Below are 18,582 nucleotides of genomic sequence, written 5' to 3' on the forward strand. Positions count from 1 at the left end.
TGTGTACACCAACATATTCTCTCAAAAAAGACAGGGAAGAATCTACAATACACAGCACTGGGTAGGATATTCAGAAAAAACAGCCACTGCTGAGGACTTAAAATTATGTCTATGAATATTTTCTTTCATATTTCAAAATAACACGGTTGTGGTAAAGCAGGAAATTACACACTGAAGGAGAAGCACACAAAGCTACTAAAAAATATAAATAGTTATGAATACAATTCTACAATATGACTTGTGGCAACAACGCAAACCATACTAACCACCCTCTCCCAGAAACAAAAACTTCTAACAGCCATTTCAAACCTTTGTTGTTATTACCCAAAATATATGGGAGTTCGTATGTAACATCCACTTTGAAATGATCAGGTCTGGTGTACAGAGAGTGGAAGATTATCTACAGCTTATACAGAAACCACACTGCAGTTCTAACAGTTAAAGGGCATGAAAACAAGGCTGTAAATGAGATGGGAGTGAGACAACATTGTAGCCTATCCCTAATATGTCATTCAATCCATACACTGAACATGCAGTAAAGGGATCAAAAAGGGATTTGTAAATGAGGTTAAAGTGCAGATGTAGATGAAGAAATTCAATCATGCTGGGCTTATCTCCTGGACTCTACAGTGGAAACAATTTTTCGCTACCAACCTTATCAATTGGGCTCAATCCATAATTAATACTGAACCATGCAGGACTCAGTTCACTCTTCCATCCTAATGTGATGCCCTCAAACCATCCCATTAACTTTCAAGAATTTCCTAACCTCGAACCCTGCCTCACCATCATTCCCCAAATCCCTTAACATGGAAACAACCTTACATCCACAAAATACCACTAAAAACTGATCCCAATTTTATAATCGTATCTGTCTTCAAATGCTACACGACTGTGGTTATTAAACAAAGATATTACCTGGCAGAGGGACTCCACCAGCTGTCAGATATGACAACCTGCAAATCCTGACACAGTGATCTGATTCCTGAAATGCAGCAGGATCTCTTGTTCCTCATCAAATCCTGATGTCCATCGCAGAACCTCTCCCCTAAGTCTATCTCTCTCCTCATCCCTACCACTCTCCACGTTTCCTAAAGCCCAGAAAGCCTTCACCATGGACACCCTTTGTGGATGGTACTGAGACCCCACAGAGAGAATCTCTGCGCTCATGGACCAATACCTTCAGCCTATTACCTATAAGGTATCCTATAAAATAGGAGACACCAACCATTTCCTCCACAGTTCTAGTGCCCTGCTCGTCGCTGTTGATGCCATTTCCCTCTACACTAACACTTCCAACAGTCATGGCCTTGCAGCTATTTAACACTATCTTTTCCACAGTCCGACTGCATCCAAACCTATAACCTCCTCCTCTGTCACCATTAGCAACTAGCCTATATTATCACTCACAATTACTTCTCCTTTGAAGGTATCACCTACAAACAAATCTTTGTTACAGCACGCAGACAGTTACACCTTATGCCAACCTGTTCATCATGGGCCACCTGGAAGAAAGCTTGCTAACCACCCATACTGCCAAACCACTCACTTGGTTCAGGTCAAAGATGGCATCTTCATGAGAACAGGCAGCCCACATTCCTCCAGATCATCATCATCATCATCATCATCATCATCATCATCCACTTCGCTTCGTCGTCCTCAGCCAACAAGCCACCTTCTTCAATGTTTACCCCACCTCACGTATGGCTACATCAGTAGGTCATGTGTACATGTAAGTTGTGCTTTCTTTTGTGTGTGTGTGTGTGTGTGTGTGTGCGCGCGCGCGCGTGCGTGCGCGTGCGTGCGTGAAGAAGGACCTTTCTTGTCCAAAAGCTCCACATTTAGCAGTCTTTTTCATTATGCCTGTCTGCAACTCTGTGGTGGTGGTGGTGGTGGTTGTTGTTGGTGTGTTTAAGGGGGACTAAACAGCTAAGGTCATCAGTCCCCCAGTCCAAAAACAGGCGAGACATAAATGCACGAAGCAGGTAAAACCCCAAGGGGAAGGAGACTCCCCCCCCCCCCCCCCCCCCAGGCCCTAAAAGAACACAAATGCGGTAACGAAAACTACAGACACGAAGACACCAGACAAAAAGAAACAGAACAAAAGAAGACGACCGGAGACTGGTTGACTGACCACGACAACAAAAAAGGGAAAGAGTCAACCAACCGACTACACACTAAAATCTGCAACCAAATATGAGAGACTCGAGGACAAGATACACACAAAGGGAAAGGTGCAGGACCACTCTAAATGGAATCATAAAAAGGACTACCACGCATAAAATTTAAAACGTCGTCAGCCATGGAGGCATTGTCACATAAAACCAAAGGCAAAGTGCCCGGAAGATTAAAAGACTGCCGGAGGGGGCGCAGTCGGGGACACTCTAACAAGATGAGGGCGACCGTCAGCCGGGACCCACACCGACACGGGGGGATCCTCCTGACGCAAAAGATGGCCGTGCGTCAGGTATGTATGGCCGATGCGGAGCCGACACAGGATAACAGAGTCCCTGCGAGAAGACCGCAGGGAGGAGCGCCACACATCGGTCGTCTCCTTGACAGCCCGCAGTTTATTAGGCACTGTCATGCCTCGCCACTCAGCAGACCACATCCCAAGCACCTTACGGCGCAACACCAGCTGCTGATCGGGAGCCGTGAGGCCGATCGCCAAAGCTGGGGCGTCGAGCGCCCCTTTGGCCAGCCTGTCAACATGTTCGTTCCCCGGGATGCCAACATGACCTGGCGTCCAAACCAAGACCACCGAACGACCAGTACGGGCAATGGCGGAAACAGACTCCTGAATAGAGGACACCAGAGGAGAAGAGGGATAGTAGCGGTCGATGGCCTGAAGGCTGCTCAGGGAGTCACTGCAGATGACGATGGACCTACCTGAGCAGAAATGCATATGCTCAAGAGCGCGCAATATGGCCACCAGCTCTGCAGTAAAAATACTGCAGCCAGCCGGCAAGGAGTGCTGCTCAACATGGGGAGCGTGAGCAAAAGCATAGGCAGTGCGACCATCAACCAGGAAACCATCAGTGTAGACAGTCTCACAGTCCGAAAATGAGGCGAGGAGCGCAAGAAAACGGCGACGGAGGGCCACAGGCGGAACCGAGTCCTTGGGTCCCTGTGCCAAGTCCAGACGGACGGACGGCCGGGACAAACACCAGGGAGGCATAGGTGCACGGACCCGGAAGGGAGGCAGAAGAGGGAATGACCCCAGTTCCGACAGCAGGGACCGGATGCGGACAGCTACGGAAAGCCCAGACCTAGGTCGCCGTTCGGGCAGATGGAGGACCATGGCAGGGAAAAGCAGGCGATGATTGGGACGGCCTGGCGAGCAATGCACGCGGACAGCATAGTCGGCGAGCAGTCGATGGCGGAGAATCCGCAGCGGGGGAACCCCGGCCTCCACCAGTAGACTATCCACGGGGCTGGTACGAAAAGCGCCAGTTGCAAGCCGAACCCCACAGTGGTGTATGGGGTCTAACAACTTAAACACTGAGGGTGAAGCAGACCCATAGGCCAGGCTCCCATAATCAAGCCGGGACTGCACAAGGGCTCTGTACAATCGCAGCAGCGTGCAGCGATCTGCACCCCAAGACGTGTGGCTAAGGCAGCGGAGGGCGTTGAGGTGCCGCCAGCATTTTTGCTTCAGCTGAATAACATGAGGAACCCATGTGAGCCGGGCATCAAACACAAGCCCCAAGAAGCGGCAAGTGTCCACCACTTCAAGCAGGTGGCCGTCGAGGTAAAGTTCAGGATGAGGGTGGACCGTCCGACGCCTGCAGAAGTGCATAACTCGAGTCTTGGCAGCAGAGAACTGAAAACCATGAGTCAGAGCCCATGATGCTGCCTTGCGAACGGCGACTTGCAGCCTGCGTTCGGCGACTCCTGTAGTCGTGGAGCTAAATGAGATGCAGAAGTCGTCGGCATACAAAGAAGGAGACACCGACGACCCCACTGCTGCAGCCAGACCATTAATGCCCACTAGAAATAAGGAGACGCTCAACACCGAGCCCTGCGTGACCCCATTTTCCTGTATCTAAGATGAACTAGAGGTGGCACTGACTTGCACCTGGAAAGAGCGGCGCAATAAAAAGCGTTTAAGAAAAGCCGGGAGCCGACCACGAAGACCCCACTCATGCAACGTGGCGAGGATGTTAAGCCTCCATGGTGGTGTCATACGCCTTCCGCAGATCGAAAAATACAGCAACGAGATGCTGACGTCGGGCAAAGGCCGTACGGACAGCAGATTCCAGCTGCACCAAATTGTCCGCTGCAGACCGGCCCCGGCGGAAGCCACCCTGGGATGGAGCGAGGAGACCGCGCGACTCAAGGACCCAACACAAACGCCGCCCCACCATATGTTCGAGCAATTTGCTCAAAACGTTGGTGAGGGTAATGGGACGATAGCTGTCCACCGCCAGTGGGTCCGCACCGGGCTTCAAGATGGGGACAATAAGACCCTCTCGCCATTGCGACGGGAACACGCCCTCGCTCCAGATGCGGTTAAAGATGGTGAGGATGTGTCTCTGGCAGTCCCTGGAGATATGCTTCAGCATCTGTGCGTGGATGCAGTCCGGGCCTGGTGCTGTATCAGGGCAATCGGCGAGGGCAGCGAGGAATTCCCTCTCGCTGAAAGGAGCATTGTATTTTTCAGAACGACGCGTGCGGAACGATAACAGCGTCTGCTCGGCACGCTCCTTGAGAGAGCGAAAGGCGGGGGGATAAGTTGCAGTCGCAGAGCTCTTAGCGAAGTGTGCAGCAAGGTGTTCAGCAATGGCGGCAGCGTCCGTGCAGACAGCGCCGTCCAAAGAGATCCCAGGGACACCCGTAGGGGTCCGGTGTCCATAAATCCGCCGTATCCGGGACCACACGAGCGAGGGGGAGACACGGGAGCCCAAGGAGGAGACATACTGCTCCCAGCACTCCTGCTTACGCCGTGTAATAAGACGACGGGCGAAGGCACGGAGCCTCTGAAAGGCGATGAGGGTCTCGAGAGACGGGTGCCGCCTATGACGCTGGAGGGCCTGCCTACGGTCGCGAATAGCCTCAGCAATCTCCGGCGACCAACAGGGTACAGCCTTCCTCCGAGGGAGCCCAGAAGAGCGGGGGATGGCAGCCTCGGCCGCCGAAATGATTGACGTGGTTAACACACGGACCACCTCGTCAATGTCACCCTGTGGGGGAGACTCAATGGTTGCCGCGGAAGTAAAAGCCGGCCAGTCAGCCCTGTGGAGGGCCCAGCGGGGCAGGCGCCCAGAAGAATGACACTGGGGCAGTGACAAATAGATGGGAAAATGGTCACTACCACACAGGTCAGGATGCATTCTCCAGTGGAGGGATGGGACAAGTCCGGGGCTGCAAAGAGAGAGATCGATGGCCGAGAACGAGCCATGGGCTACACTGAAATGAGCACCGGTGTTCAAGAGGCTAAGGTCGAGCTGAGCCAACAAATGCTCCACGGCACGACCGCGGTCATCGGGGACAGTCCCACCCCATAGAGGGTTGTGGGCATTGAAATCGCCCAGCAACAAGAAAGGTGGCGGCAGTTGGGCGATCAGAGCAGCCAGGACATGCTGCGCGACAGCACCATCCGGTGGAAGGTAAATACTGCAGACGGTAATAGCCTGTGGCGTCCACACCCGAACAGCCTCTAAAGCTGTTTGTAGAGGTACAAACTCGCTGTGAAGAGAGTTAAGGACATATATGCAGACGCCACCAGACACCCTTTCATAAGCTGCCCGGTTCTTAAAATAACCCCGATAGCCACAGAGGGCGGGGGTTCGCATTGCTGGAAACCAAGTTTCCTGCAGAGCAATGCAAAGGAAAGGATGAAGGCGGAGCTCAGCTAGATGGTGGAAGAAACCGCAGCAGTTCCACTGGAGGATGGTGTTGTCCATGGCTGGGAAAGGCGTGACGGGACAGGGAAGGCAGATTACGCCACTGGGTCACCTGCTGCCTCCGATGGAGCACCTGCGCTAGTGCTATTCATGGCGTCTGAGGGACTGGCGAGATCGAGGTCCTCAGCGGACGCCAGAATCTCCACTTCGTCCTCAGACGCAGAGCTGGAAGGTGGCGGCGGGGTGGCTGCCACCGCGAGTTCCTTGGGCTTAGTGCTCTTCTTCTTTGATTTCTCACGCTGCTCCTTGGGTTTAACTGGCGGGGAGGGCTTCACCGATTCAGTCTCCGGGACTGAGGAGGATCGTGAAGCCCGTCGACCAGCTGATTGTGGGCACTTATGCCACTGTTGGTCGTCAGCCTTCCCGCTGGTGGAAACCTGGGAAGGGAGGGACCCAAGGGACCCCTTGCGAGCGTGGGAAGCCGAAGAAGTTGGACACTTCGCCGGCTTAGAAGCAGGGACCGACGTCCCCGATGGGGGGGATGGTGTTGCTCCCGAGGGAGGTGGCACAGGAGCAACCCGGTGGGTAGAGCCCCCCACTGGCAAGGGGGCAGGAGGAGTTGTACCACTCGTCGATCCGGCCGGAAATCGCGAAACTGATGGGGTGAGCACAGGTGTTGTAGCAGCAGCGTAGGAAGATGTCATTCTCACTGGATGTAAGCGGTCGTATTTCCTTTTGGCCTCAGTATAAGTCAGCCGGTCCAGGGTCTTATATTCCATGATTTTGCGCTCTTTCTGGAACACTCTGCAGTCTGGCGAGCAAGGTGAATGGTGCTCCCCGCAGTTGACGCAGATGGGAGGCGGGGCACATGGAGTATCGGGATGAGATGGGCGTCCACAATCATGACATGTGAGGCTGGAAGTGCAGCGGGAAGACATATGGCCGAACTTCCAGCACTTGAAGCACCGCATCGGGGGAGGGATACAGGGCTTGACGTCACGTCGGTAGACCATCACCTTGACCTTTTCCGATAACGTATCACCTTCGAAGGCCAAGATGAAGGCACCGGTAGCAACCTGATTGTCCCTCTGACCCCGATGGACGTGCCGGACGAAATGAACACCTCTACGTTCTAAGTTGGCGCGCAGCTCGTCATCAGACTGCAAAAGGAGGTCCCTAAGGAAAATAACACCCTGGACCATATTTAAACTCTTATGTGGTGTAATAGTAACGTTAACATCCCCCAACTTGCCACAAGCAAGTAACCTGCGTGACTGGGCGGAGGATGCCGTTTGTATCAGTACTGACCCAGAGCGCATTTTAGACAAGCCCTCCACCTCCCCAAACTTGTCCTCTAAATGCTCGACGAAGAACTGAGGCTTTGTGGAGAGAAAAGACTCCCCATCAGCTCTCGTGCAAACTAAGAATCGGGGCGAATAACTGTTACCTCCATCCTGAGACTTACGCTCCTCCCACGGCGTGGCCGGGGAGGGGAACGTTTTCGGATCGTACTTCTGAGCATTAAATTGAGCCCGAGAACGCTTAGAGACTGCTGGCGGCTGGCCGCCAGCGAGAGATGATGTACCATGCTTCATTGCGGGTCATCCGCCCTGATGCCACCTACTCCGACCAAGGGCCCTCCCCACGGGCGCCACCCAGCCACAGCAAAGGCCACCTGGCAGGATGGCCGTTGCCGGGAGTCCCGATACCCCAGTAGGATAGGCATCTACTCCTTGGCATACGTAGGGAGTTAACGGCGCAGGCATCAGTAGAGTGATCCCTGTGTCGTCAGGGGGCTACAACCAAGAGGGTACATGGCGGCCCCACCACAACGGACTGGCTACCGTGCTGGATCTTAGGTGCAAAAATGTCCAAGGTCGTCGTCGCAGTTAAAAGAAACACTGCAGAGTGCAGTGTGGTAATCGCACCCAGGGACGCATCCTCGCCCAAGAGATCGAAAATGAGCCGGACGCCATTGCAACGACGAGAAAGCCGGCTAAAGGTCTAATTGCACGACGGATACAGTGCACCACGTAAGGCGCCCTTCCCCAATTGGCTCGCTCTTCGGAATGATTTAGAAAGATGGAGGTCAAACCCGAGAGGGGACCATCACATAAGGCCGAAACATGTGAGACTCCTTTTAGTCGCCTCTTACGACAGGCAGGAATACTGCGGGCCTATTCTGACCCCCGAACCCGCAGGGGGAGCAACTCTGTGACTCCTCTATGTGGTGAGTAGCAAACCATCCATTTCATACTGTTGAAAATGGACGACTGGTAATTACACCATGAGAACTGCAGAGAATTCTCTAAAATGATCTATAGTCTAAGAAACTTCTAAATTTCCATGAGTCCACAGAGATTTCCACAATAAATTCCCTCGAAAATCACTCTATTCGCAAAGACCAAATGGAGAAATTGTAAGACAAATTAAAAGTCTAAAAAGTATCAAAGCATCTGCTGTAGTCAGTTGGCTCTAATAACATGAAATAAATTACACAAGGCATGGAAAACATTTAGTACACTGAGAAAATACCTCATGACCACAAACTGATGCAACCACTAGTATAAGGGAGAGAGACCTGCTAATTATACAGGAATCTTCCTTTTTCCTGTAACATATAAATTTCTATTTACATTCACATACATATGCCACAAGCCACCAAATGGTGTATGGTTGAGGTTCCTTGGTACCACAACAACTCAATCTTTCTCGTCCTGCTCAAAAATGGAGCAGAGGAAAATGACTGACTGTACCTCATTGCACAAGTCAAACTTCTCTTATCTTGTTTTTTGTGGTCCTTATGAGAAATGTAAGAAGGCATCAGTAAAATCATTCTGCACTCAACCGCAAATGCCAGTTCCATAAATTTTCTGAATAGTGTTTTGCAAAAAAGTCGTCTTTCCTACAGACGTTTTCATTTGAGTTCATGAAGCATCTTCGTAATACTTGCATGTTGATCAAATCTACCGATAATAACTCTAGCTCCACATCTCTGAATTCCTTCAATGTCTTATTTTAATCTGACCTGGTGGGAATCCAAAACACTCTAGCTGTACTCAAGAATGAGTCACCCAAGTGTCTTAATGTGGTCTCCTTTAGAGGTGAGCTACACTGACCTAGAATCCTCCCAATGAACTGAAGTCTACCATTCGCTTTCCTTACTACTGGTCTTAAGTGCTCATTCCATTTCATATTGCTTTGCAGTGTTATGCCCAGATATTTCACTGATGTGACTGTCTCAAGCAGCACATCACTAATACTGTATTTCAATGCTACAGGATTGTCCTTATTCAGCTGCATCAACTTATATTTTTTTCTACATCTGGCATCATGCCAAATAGAAATTCTGTCTCTTCAGTCACCATGTATCATCCTACATTCACTCAATGATGGCACTTTCTTGCACCTATCAGTGTCACCAGGAAGCAGTTGCATACTGGTGTTCACCCTATCCACCAGATCTCTTTTGCATTTGGAGGAGAAAAGTGGTCCTATTACACTTCCCTGGGGCTCTCCTGACAACAGTTTTTGATAAACACTCACTCCCCAGGACAACATACTGGATTCTACTACTCAACAAGTATTTGATCCACTCATCTGTCTAGGAACCTATTCTGAGGTTTGGAGCTTTGTTAACATCTGCTGTAGGGCACTGCACCAAACACTTCCCAGAAATGTAGGAATACGCAAGCTGTCTTTTGCTCTTCATTCATGATACACAGCATATTAAGTGAGGAAAGGGCAAACTTAAGTTTTGCCTAAATCATACAGGTTGAATAGAGTTCAGCAGGTAGACTATTGTGAAGGATTGTGTCCAATGGAATGGATGAGATTTCTTCATGATCTATAAAACAAAAAGTATGTCTTTCTGACTTTGTAATACAATGAAGATTTAGCACACATTGATGCAAATGTGCATTTCCATCTTCATACCATAAATTGAAATTGACGAATGTTTTAAGGTATGACCAGTAAGACAATTTTTAATACATGAATGATTTTGTAGTCACTGAAAAGAATTTGCTAACTATCAGCAAGTATTCACGAACACTAATTATCCTTTATTTAGCAAAGTCTTCAATCTGACACTATTGATTATTTAACTGTCAATGTATCTTTGTAAAAATATATTTCATATTGTATTTGTTAGGTGTATTTCTTTTCACATTTTATCAATCTTGGTAATAATTTTTGTAAAATGTTTGTGGTTCATGGTGTGGGTTCCTGTAGTCATGTCCTAGTTCATGAACCACAGGCAACGTATAAGTGGCTAAGTAAGTGGTCCCGACATTCGGGATACCAGTTACTTTGGAATAAGGCTGGGCATCTCTGACATATTCTGAGCCGTGGTCACCTTTGTGCTCATACGGCAAAGACTACCAAATCCTACGGTTAGTCCCTCAACCGTTAGGGGTAAAACTCAATGGCTAGCAACCTGCTTCCCTGGTACTTTGAATATGATGCTGGTAACAGTCAGAGCAAAATGCCTCGGACCTTTGGAGGTGACGGAGTCCCACCTCTAACTGACAAACCAGAGACTCTTAAGATACGACTTGGCAAACAAATGGTAATGAGATGGGGAGCTATTAATATCAATGGGGGCTACTCTGGGTAGAAGGTAGAGCTGGCAGAGGCTGCAAGTAAGATGGGGCTGGACGTTTTAGCTGTTGGTGACATTCGGGTAAGGGGTGAGAAAGAAGAGGAAGTGGGAGAATACAAGGTCTACCTGTCAGGAGTCAAAGCAGGAATAGCACAATGGGGTGTAGGGCTTTACATTAGGAAAGAAATGGAACCCAGCGTAGTTGCAATAAGGTATGTAAACGAACGACTGATGTGGATAGACTTGACAGTGTCTAGCAAGAAAATTAGGATTGTGTCAGTATATTCGCATTGTGAAGGGACAGATCAAGATAAGTTGGATAGTTTTTATGACACACTCAGTAACGTAATTGTTAGAGTAAAGGACAAGGACAGTGTTCTGCTCATGGGTGATTTTAATGCCAGGATTGGAAATCGAACAGAAGGGTATGAAAAGGTTATGGGTAAATTTGGAGAGGATATGGAGGCCAACAGGAACGGGAAACAACTCTTGGATTTCTGTGCCAGTATGGGCTTAGTAATCACAAACTCCTTTTTTTAACATAAGAACATTCATCGGTATACTTGGGAAGGCAGGGGAACCAGATCTGTCATTTGACTATATAATAACAGATCAGGATTTCAGGAAGGCTGTGAGGGACACACGTGTATTCAGGGGATTCTTTGATGACACTGACCATTATTTAATCTGCAGTGAAATTGGGATTGTGAGGCCGAAAGTGCAGGAGGTCAGGTCCATATGTAGGAGGATAAGGGTGAAGAAACTTCAGGATAAGGAAATCAGGCACAAGTACATAACAGCGATCTCAGAAAGGTACCAGTTAGTTGAATGTAGTCAATTACAGTCATTGGAAAAGGAATGGACAAGGTACAGGGACACAGTACTAGAAGTGGCTAAAGAATGTCTTGGAACAGTAGTGTGTAAAGGTAGGATGAAGCAAACAGCTTGGTGGAACGACACAGTCAAGGCAGCCTGTAAAAGGAAAAAGAAGGCGTATCAAAAATGGCTACATACTAGAACTCAGGTAGACAGAGAAAGTTATGTTGATGAAAGAAACAAAGCCAAACAGATAATTGCAGCATCCAAGAAGAAATCTTGGGAAGACTCTGGAAACAGGTTGGAGACTATGGTATCAAGCTGCTGGAAAACCATTCTGGAGTGTAATTAGTAGTCTTCAAAAGGGAGGTAAGAAGGAAATGACAAGTATTTTGAACAGGTCAGGAAAACTGCTGGTGAATCCTGTGGATGCCTTCGGAAAGTGGAGGGAATAGTTTTGAAGAGTTGCTCAATGTAGGTGAAAATACGAGCAGTAATGTTTCAGATTTCGAGGTAGAATGGGATAGGAATTATGATGGAAATAGGATCACATTTCACAGTTGGGACAGGTTCCATCAGACTGGACAAAAGCAGTAATCACACCAATCTTTAAACATGGAAACAGAAAAGATTGTAACAACTACATCAAAGCTAATGCAGCTAGCGCTCAGCTACGATCTACTCTCTTCTGCAAGAAGGAAGTCGGTACCAAGACTAAGCTATCTGTGCACCGTTCAATCTTTCGACCAACTTTGTTGTATGGGAGCGAAAGCTGGGTGGATTCAGGTTACCTTATCAACAAGGTTGAGGTTACGGATATGAAAGTAGCTAGGATGATTGCAGGTACTAGTAGATGTGAACAATGGCAGGAGGGTGTCCACAATGAGGAAATCAAAGAAAAACTGGGAATGAACTCTATAGATGTAGCAATCAGGGTGAACAGGCTTAGATGGTGGGGTCATGTTAAAAGCATGGGAGAAGCAAGGTTACTCAAGAGAGTCAGGGGTTCAGCAGTAGAGGGTAGGAGGAGTCGGGGTAGACCAAGGAGAAGGTACCTGGATTTGGTTAAGAATGATTTTGAAGTAATAGGTGTAATATCAGAAGAGGCACCAATGTTAGCACCGAATAGGGGACCATGGAGGAATTTTATAAGGGGGCTATGCTCCAGACTGAACACTGAAAGGCATAATTAGTCTTAAATGATGATGATGATTGTTTGTCTAGTTTGACTAGTCCTAAAAATCAAGAAAATTATTATCTAATGACTTATACAGGATTCAAAATAAATGAAAAAATGTAAGTGTCCAGGTCTAGTGTAAAACTTGCACGAAGACAGCACACAGCTACAGAAATGTATGATACAACTCATATCATACAGTCTATATACAGACACACAAACACAGAAGGTGGGAGGAAGAAAGGGAGATAGAGCACATGCTTCTCACACGTAGGTCAAACTTTAATCTACTTAAAGCATTTAGTTACCGTGTATTGTACGCCCAACTGAGTCAGGGATTTTAAACAGGGCTGAAGGAAGTGACCATTAGAAATTCTTTCTATTTCACTGCTCCCAACATACCCACTGAAATCCCAAGCTACTTGTGATTATCCCCACCCCCACCCCCCCCCAAAAAAAAAAAAAAAAAAAAAAAAAAAAAAAAAAAAAAAAAAAAAAAAAAACCAACCACGGAACCTGTCCTAAAGCTCGTTGGAACTTTTTTTTCTGCGATACACTGTATAGTGTATTGTAAAACACATATATGTCTATAAACAATATAAATGACTTGTTTCGAGAATTTATTGTGCAACACTCATATATAAATGAGCACAGACTTTTTTCATCACTGATGTTCGTGGTACTAACGTGTGACTTATGAAACAGCTATGCCTCTTGCACTAATAAAATTCCTACTGAATTGGGAAATACGGAAGCGTCCGATCCCGCCCGTCTGCTTTGACCCATGACGTCACAAATATGGCGGAAACAAAAAACACACACACTTTCCGACCCATGACATCACAAATATGGCGGAAACAAAAACAAACACACACACTTTCCACAAGAAGCCTAATGACACTAACGGGACAAGCGCGGGAAATAGGGTGTTTTGGGTGGGGGGCAAACAAAATATAAACAAATTTAGACGCCTTGCGTAGCTACAACATGTAAGTGAAGACAGCCATGCATGAATACCCCACCCACCTCCCCAGGTGTCGTAACCCCTGCAACCCAGAGAAAAAGATGCTTCAGTAGCTGATTAGTGTCTTTTGTCTTTTAAAAAAAAAATTCACGGGATAGAACGATCAGAAAGATAAATATAATAAACTAAAACAGAAATTGGACGAAACAGATAATTAAAATAAGTAATAAGTGTTTTTAAATTAAAAAAAAAATCTCACGAGATAGAACGTACAGATCAGAAAAGTATATAAAATAATAAAACAGAACTGGAGACAGCCACACTCAAACCAAACTCCGCGCCGTCATGACGTCACACACGACAACACCCTTACGTCACGGGTCAAAGCCGACGCGTGGGATCAGACGCTTCTGTCGACCCCTGAATTGTGTCACTAAAACCACATCTGAATTAACATTTATGATGGTGATTTCACATAATTAATCTGGAATTTTAAAGACTGATCTTTCTTTTTCCCTTTAATGCAAAAAGGGCAAACAAGGGACAGCCATTTGTATTAAACGATAAAGAACGTACCGCAGGGATATTAGGTCCAGCTCAGAATATATATTACACTCCAGTTCCAGTGCACAACATAGTGTAAAATTTAGATCAATGTAATGTACAGGTATGAATTACACAAATTTTATCATAAGAATCTAAGAGGTATATTCACGACAGTAAAATCGGCACGAAATAAGAAACTTTCCGGAGTACATAATACATATTTCGAACGCCAAAGACTTTATAATTTGATAAGGATTTATTTCTATTTTAAATCAGAAACATAGTGCTACTGGAGAAGTACAACCTGACATCAAATGCAGGGCAACACTAAGACAAAAATCAGTGTCCAACCGTACACACATTTTTTCAAGCAATGATAACATCTTGACGTGTATTAAAGATCCCTTAAGGGCTGCATTTTGGGCAACGTCAGGGGCAATACAACAATAAAGAAATAACAGAGTAACTGGATGGAAGACATACACATGGTATCTAACAAATGGTCATACAACGGCACATGAAATAGATGGGCACCCTTCATACATTACACCATTTTTACAGCACAATCAAAAGTAACAGGCACTACATAAAAATCCTATGGAGACTATGGAAGGTATATACATGTCAGATAGGTGTCTCCTAGGTACGTGAACACCTGAACTGTACCGTTACCTACGGAACGACATTACGAAGTTACAAAGTACCACAGAAATGTTATTGGCACGTATGCACTTTAACATACCTGACATTTGAGAGGACTCGAGTGATATTCTCTTTTTTGGGTAAATACATAGGTTTAGCTTCTGCAGCACTCTAGGAAGCTTCTCTTCTGAATTCCCAGTCTCGATAACATGTTTTCTAGTTACGGCTACAATGCTCAATTCTGTTATTCTCGTTCTGTTGCATTCGAACACTGGTAAGCCTGTTGTTTCTAAATCAAGCACTGCAAAAGACTGAATATTACACTGTTTCTCCGAATCCATCGTTGCTACTGCCATACCGTCACGCTTACGAACACTACACACGCCGACTACACTGCCTCCGGCATCGGTAAACAACTCACTCCTATGACGCACACCACAAGGAGTCATGCTAAGAGTCAGAGACATGATGTAAATACCACTGTGTCGCATCCTGTCACCTGGTATTTAAAGAGTAGTCGGGTTTTATATCAGATTGACCGAAGTCATGGATCACCAATTGCATCACTTTCCATAGCTCATTATTTGTAGCTGGCCGTAAGGTATCGTTCAGAATAGATTTAACGATAAAAAAAACTTCAATAACTTATTTACTGCGGCTATCTGGAACAGCCAATGAATAAAATATCTTCTTTTTTACCTATCAAACATTACCTGTCACACGGTAAAGGAAAAGTTGGACTATTTTATCACGTTAGCTGTTTGCATGTTGCATAGATAATTTGAACAACTCTTGTGACGATGTGGACGGAGTCAATTTACAGGTTATGTACGGTATACATAATTAGTGTTAAACTGATGAGTAAATTACTTTCCAGTCCTAATCATGCAACTACATGTATAAACCAGGTTCTTTTAATATGCTAACAAAGTTTAAAGAAAAACTCGTCGGTGGAATAGAAGGAGTTGTCCAGAGAACTGATTTTAAGTTAAATTTTATACTTGATTTGCTACCTGTCGCACATTTTATGGTATTTGGCAAATGACCAAAACGTCTTGTTGGTGCGTATTGAGCTTCCTTGAAACATCTCGACCATGTGATATGTCTATAATGAGGCCGTCCCGACGAGACGTTAAATTCTTATCTTCCTTCCTCCTTCTTTTGTGTAATCAATACCTCCGTTCTAAAAGATGAGTTAAAAAGCGTTCAAACGTGTGTAAATTCCTAAGGGACCAAACTGCTGAGGTCATCGGTCCCTAGACTTACGCACTACTTAAAGTAATTTATACTAAGAACAACACACACACCCATGCCCGAGAGAGGATTCGAACCTCCGGCGGGAGTGGCCGCACAATCGGTGACATAACGCCTCTAACCACGTGGCCACTCCGCGCGGCCAAAAGATGAGATAAATATTCCATAAGACATTACTGCGTGGAAATATGCGAAATATATCAGGAGGTTGGTTTATTTGTTTCCAAGACTAGCAATTACATGAGGAGCAAAAGTAGCGGAACTTAAGGCCCGTCCACACGCAACGACCTGCCTGCGCAAATGTCTGCACACATCATATCTGCGCAGACAGATCGTTGCGTGTGAACAGAAGATTTGCACCAACCTGAGGTGTGTGCAAACCTGGAAGTTGGAGTTGGAGGTTTGAGCAAAACCTCTCAAACCTGTGGGTTCAAACCACATCTGCGCAGACAAGTTGGAGCGTGTGGACAGGAGATCGCCGCAAATCTGGCGCGAAACAGCTATTTGCTCAGTCTAGTGTTTGTATTTGTGCGCACAGGGCATTAAAATGGCTGATAATCGTCAGTGTTCTCGAGAGTTTGTAAGTGAATTCATTGAAATATATAGAAACCAACCATGTTTGTGGAAGATTAAAAGTAAAGAATATAGTGACCGAGACAAAAAGACCAGCATACAATGCTCTAATTGAAAAATTGCGGGCAGTTGACTCCTCGGCAAACAGAGAAACAGTAGTAAAAAAAAATAAAAAAAGTCGTTGCGAACTGTTTACCGAAAAGAGTTATCCAAAGTTTAGAAATCTAGATCTGGTGTAGGAGTTTTGTATCCTGGAACAAAAGTTTGTAACAGGTTGCTTCTACACAGTATCGAACTGAAAATGCCTACTCAGAAACAAAGTAAACCATAGCTCATTGGCCATGTAGGTATATAATCTCTAATAATATAGGCCTACTGTGTTTCAAACACGTCTACAACACCAAAAATATTATCTGTAACTTGACAGACTTAATTTACTTGACTTGCTTTCATGAACTCATCCTTCAGGACAGCGTAAATGTGTTGGGTATTATTTCACTCAACGCTTGTTTCGATATTGCAGTTGAAAATTCCAAATCGTTGTAGCTCCTTCCTGTTGCTAGGAATCTTAATGTTACCCCCAGCCGTTCATGAGGAGAAATTGCCCTTCTCATACAAGTATTTTTTCTCATGATATGAGGGGTTAGAAGCTTTAAGAGATAATTATAAGTTTCGACTTCCATCCGCAAATAATTTCACCAGTCGTTAGGTTCGCCCTGCAACTCTCGCAGTAAATTTACGTGAGAAAACTGCTTTCGCTTTAGCAGCCACTGTCTACACCATTTTGACCGCTTTCTGTTCCCTGCAGTTGGTTTGAATGTTTTTTGCATCACAAGTTGCGAACACAGACCACAACAGAACTTCCTCCATTTCTATATTTCAAAATAACTGAATTAAATTTTTGACGTTTACGGGGAGCGTAGTCGCTTGCCACTGATATTTCTTTTCTACACCGACAGATGGCGGGCGAGTAGTAGATTGGGGTTTGTGTGGTGTGAACACACCACAATTGCAGCGATCTTTTGCATGTACAGACATCTGCGCCGATGTCTGCGCAGACAGATCGTTGCGTGTGGACTGGGCTTTAACTTTTTGAGCAGATTTGTAATATGCTTCTTCCAGTTCAAGTTTTCATCATTATGTACACCCAAAACAGGAGCATTCTACCATGTTTACTGTCTCCCGTTCATGCAGTACGCTAATTGCTATATAACTATTTGTTGTACAGGCCTGAAAACCGTGTGTTTTCTCAAAACTAAGAGTCCAGTTTTGAGAGCCACTTAACAATTCTTTGGAAAGCATCTTCAACAATCTCTTTATCTTCTTTTTCTCTAATAAGATTTATTATAACACTAGTGTCCCTTGCAAAAAGCACCAATTCTGCTTGATGAATGTTAAATGGAACGCCGTTAACTTATACTCTGAGGTGACAAAAGCCATGGGATAGCGATGTGCACATATACAGATGACGGTAGTATCGCGTACACAAGTTATAAAAGATCAGTGCACTGGCGGAGTTTGTCATTTGTACTCAGGTTATTCATGTACAAAGGTTTCTGACGTGGTTATGGCCGCCCAATGGGAACTAATAGCCTTTGAACCTGGAATGATGGTTGGAGCTAGATGCATGGAACATGCCATCTCGGAAATCGTTCAGGAATTCGGTATTCCAAGATCCACAGTATCAAGAGTGTGCCGAGAGTACAAAATTTCAGCAATTACCTCTCACCATGGACAACGCAGTCGCCAACGGCCTTCATTTAATGACCGAGAGCAGCGCATTTGCATAGATTTGGAAGTGCCAACAGACAAACAAGCAACACTGTGTGAAATAACTACAGAAATCAATGTGGGATGTAAGACAAACGTACCCATTACGACAGTATGGCGAAATTTGGCGTTAATGGGCTATGGCAGCAGACAACCGACGTGAATGCCTTTGCTAACAGCACAACGTAGCCCCAGGACCTTTCCTGCGCCTGTGACCATATCGGTTCGACCCTAGACAACTGCAAAACCGTGCCCTGGTCAGATGAGTCCCGATTTGGTTGGTAAGAGCTGATAGTAGGGTTCGTTTGTGGCGCAGACCCCCATGAAGCCACAGACCCAGGTTGTCAACAAGGCATTGTGCAAGCTGGTGGTGGCTCTGTAATAGTGTGGG

General features: G+C 46.0%; 1 protein-coding gene across 1 annotated transcript in view; it reads right to left on the reverse strand.

Moving 5' to 3' along the window:
• Positions 1 to 15,127, reverse strand: part of LOC124612640 — a 35,963-nt gene extending 20,836 nt beyond the window's left edge. Inside the window, exon 1 of the mRNA XM_047140940.1 lies at positions 14,695 to 15,127. Within this exon, the coding sequence (XP_046996896.1) occupies positions 14,695 to 15,085 (391 nt within the window). The 5' untranslated portion in view covers positions 15,086 to 15,127. The remainder of the gene's footprint in view (positions 1 to 14,694) is intronic.
• Between the last annotated feature and the right edge of the window lie 3,455 nt (positions 15,128 to 18,582).

Source organism: Schistocerca americana, chromosome 4 (genome assembly GCF_021461395.2).
Source record: "Schistocerca americana isolate TAMUIC-IGC-003095 chromosome 4, iqSchAmer2.1, whole genome shotgun sequence".
Lineage (NCBI taxonomy): Eukaryota > Metazoa > Arthropoda > Insecta > Orthoptera > Acrididae > Schistocerca > Schistocerca americana.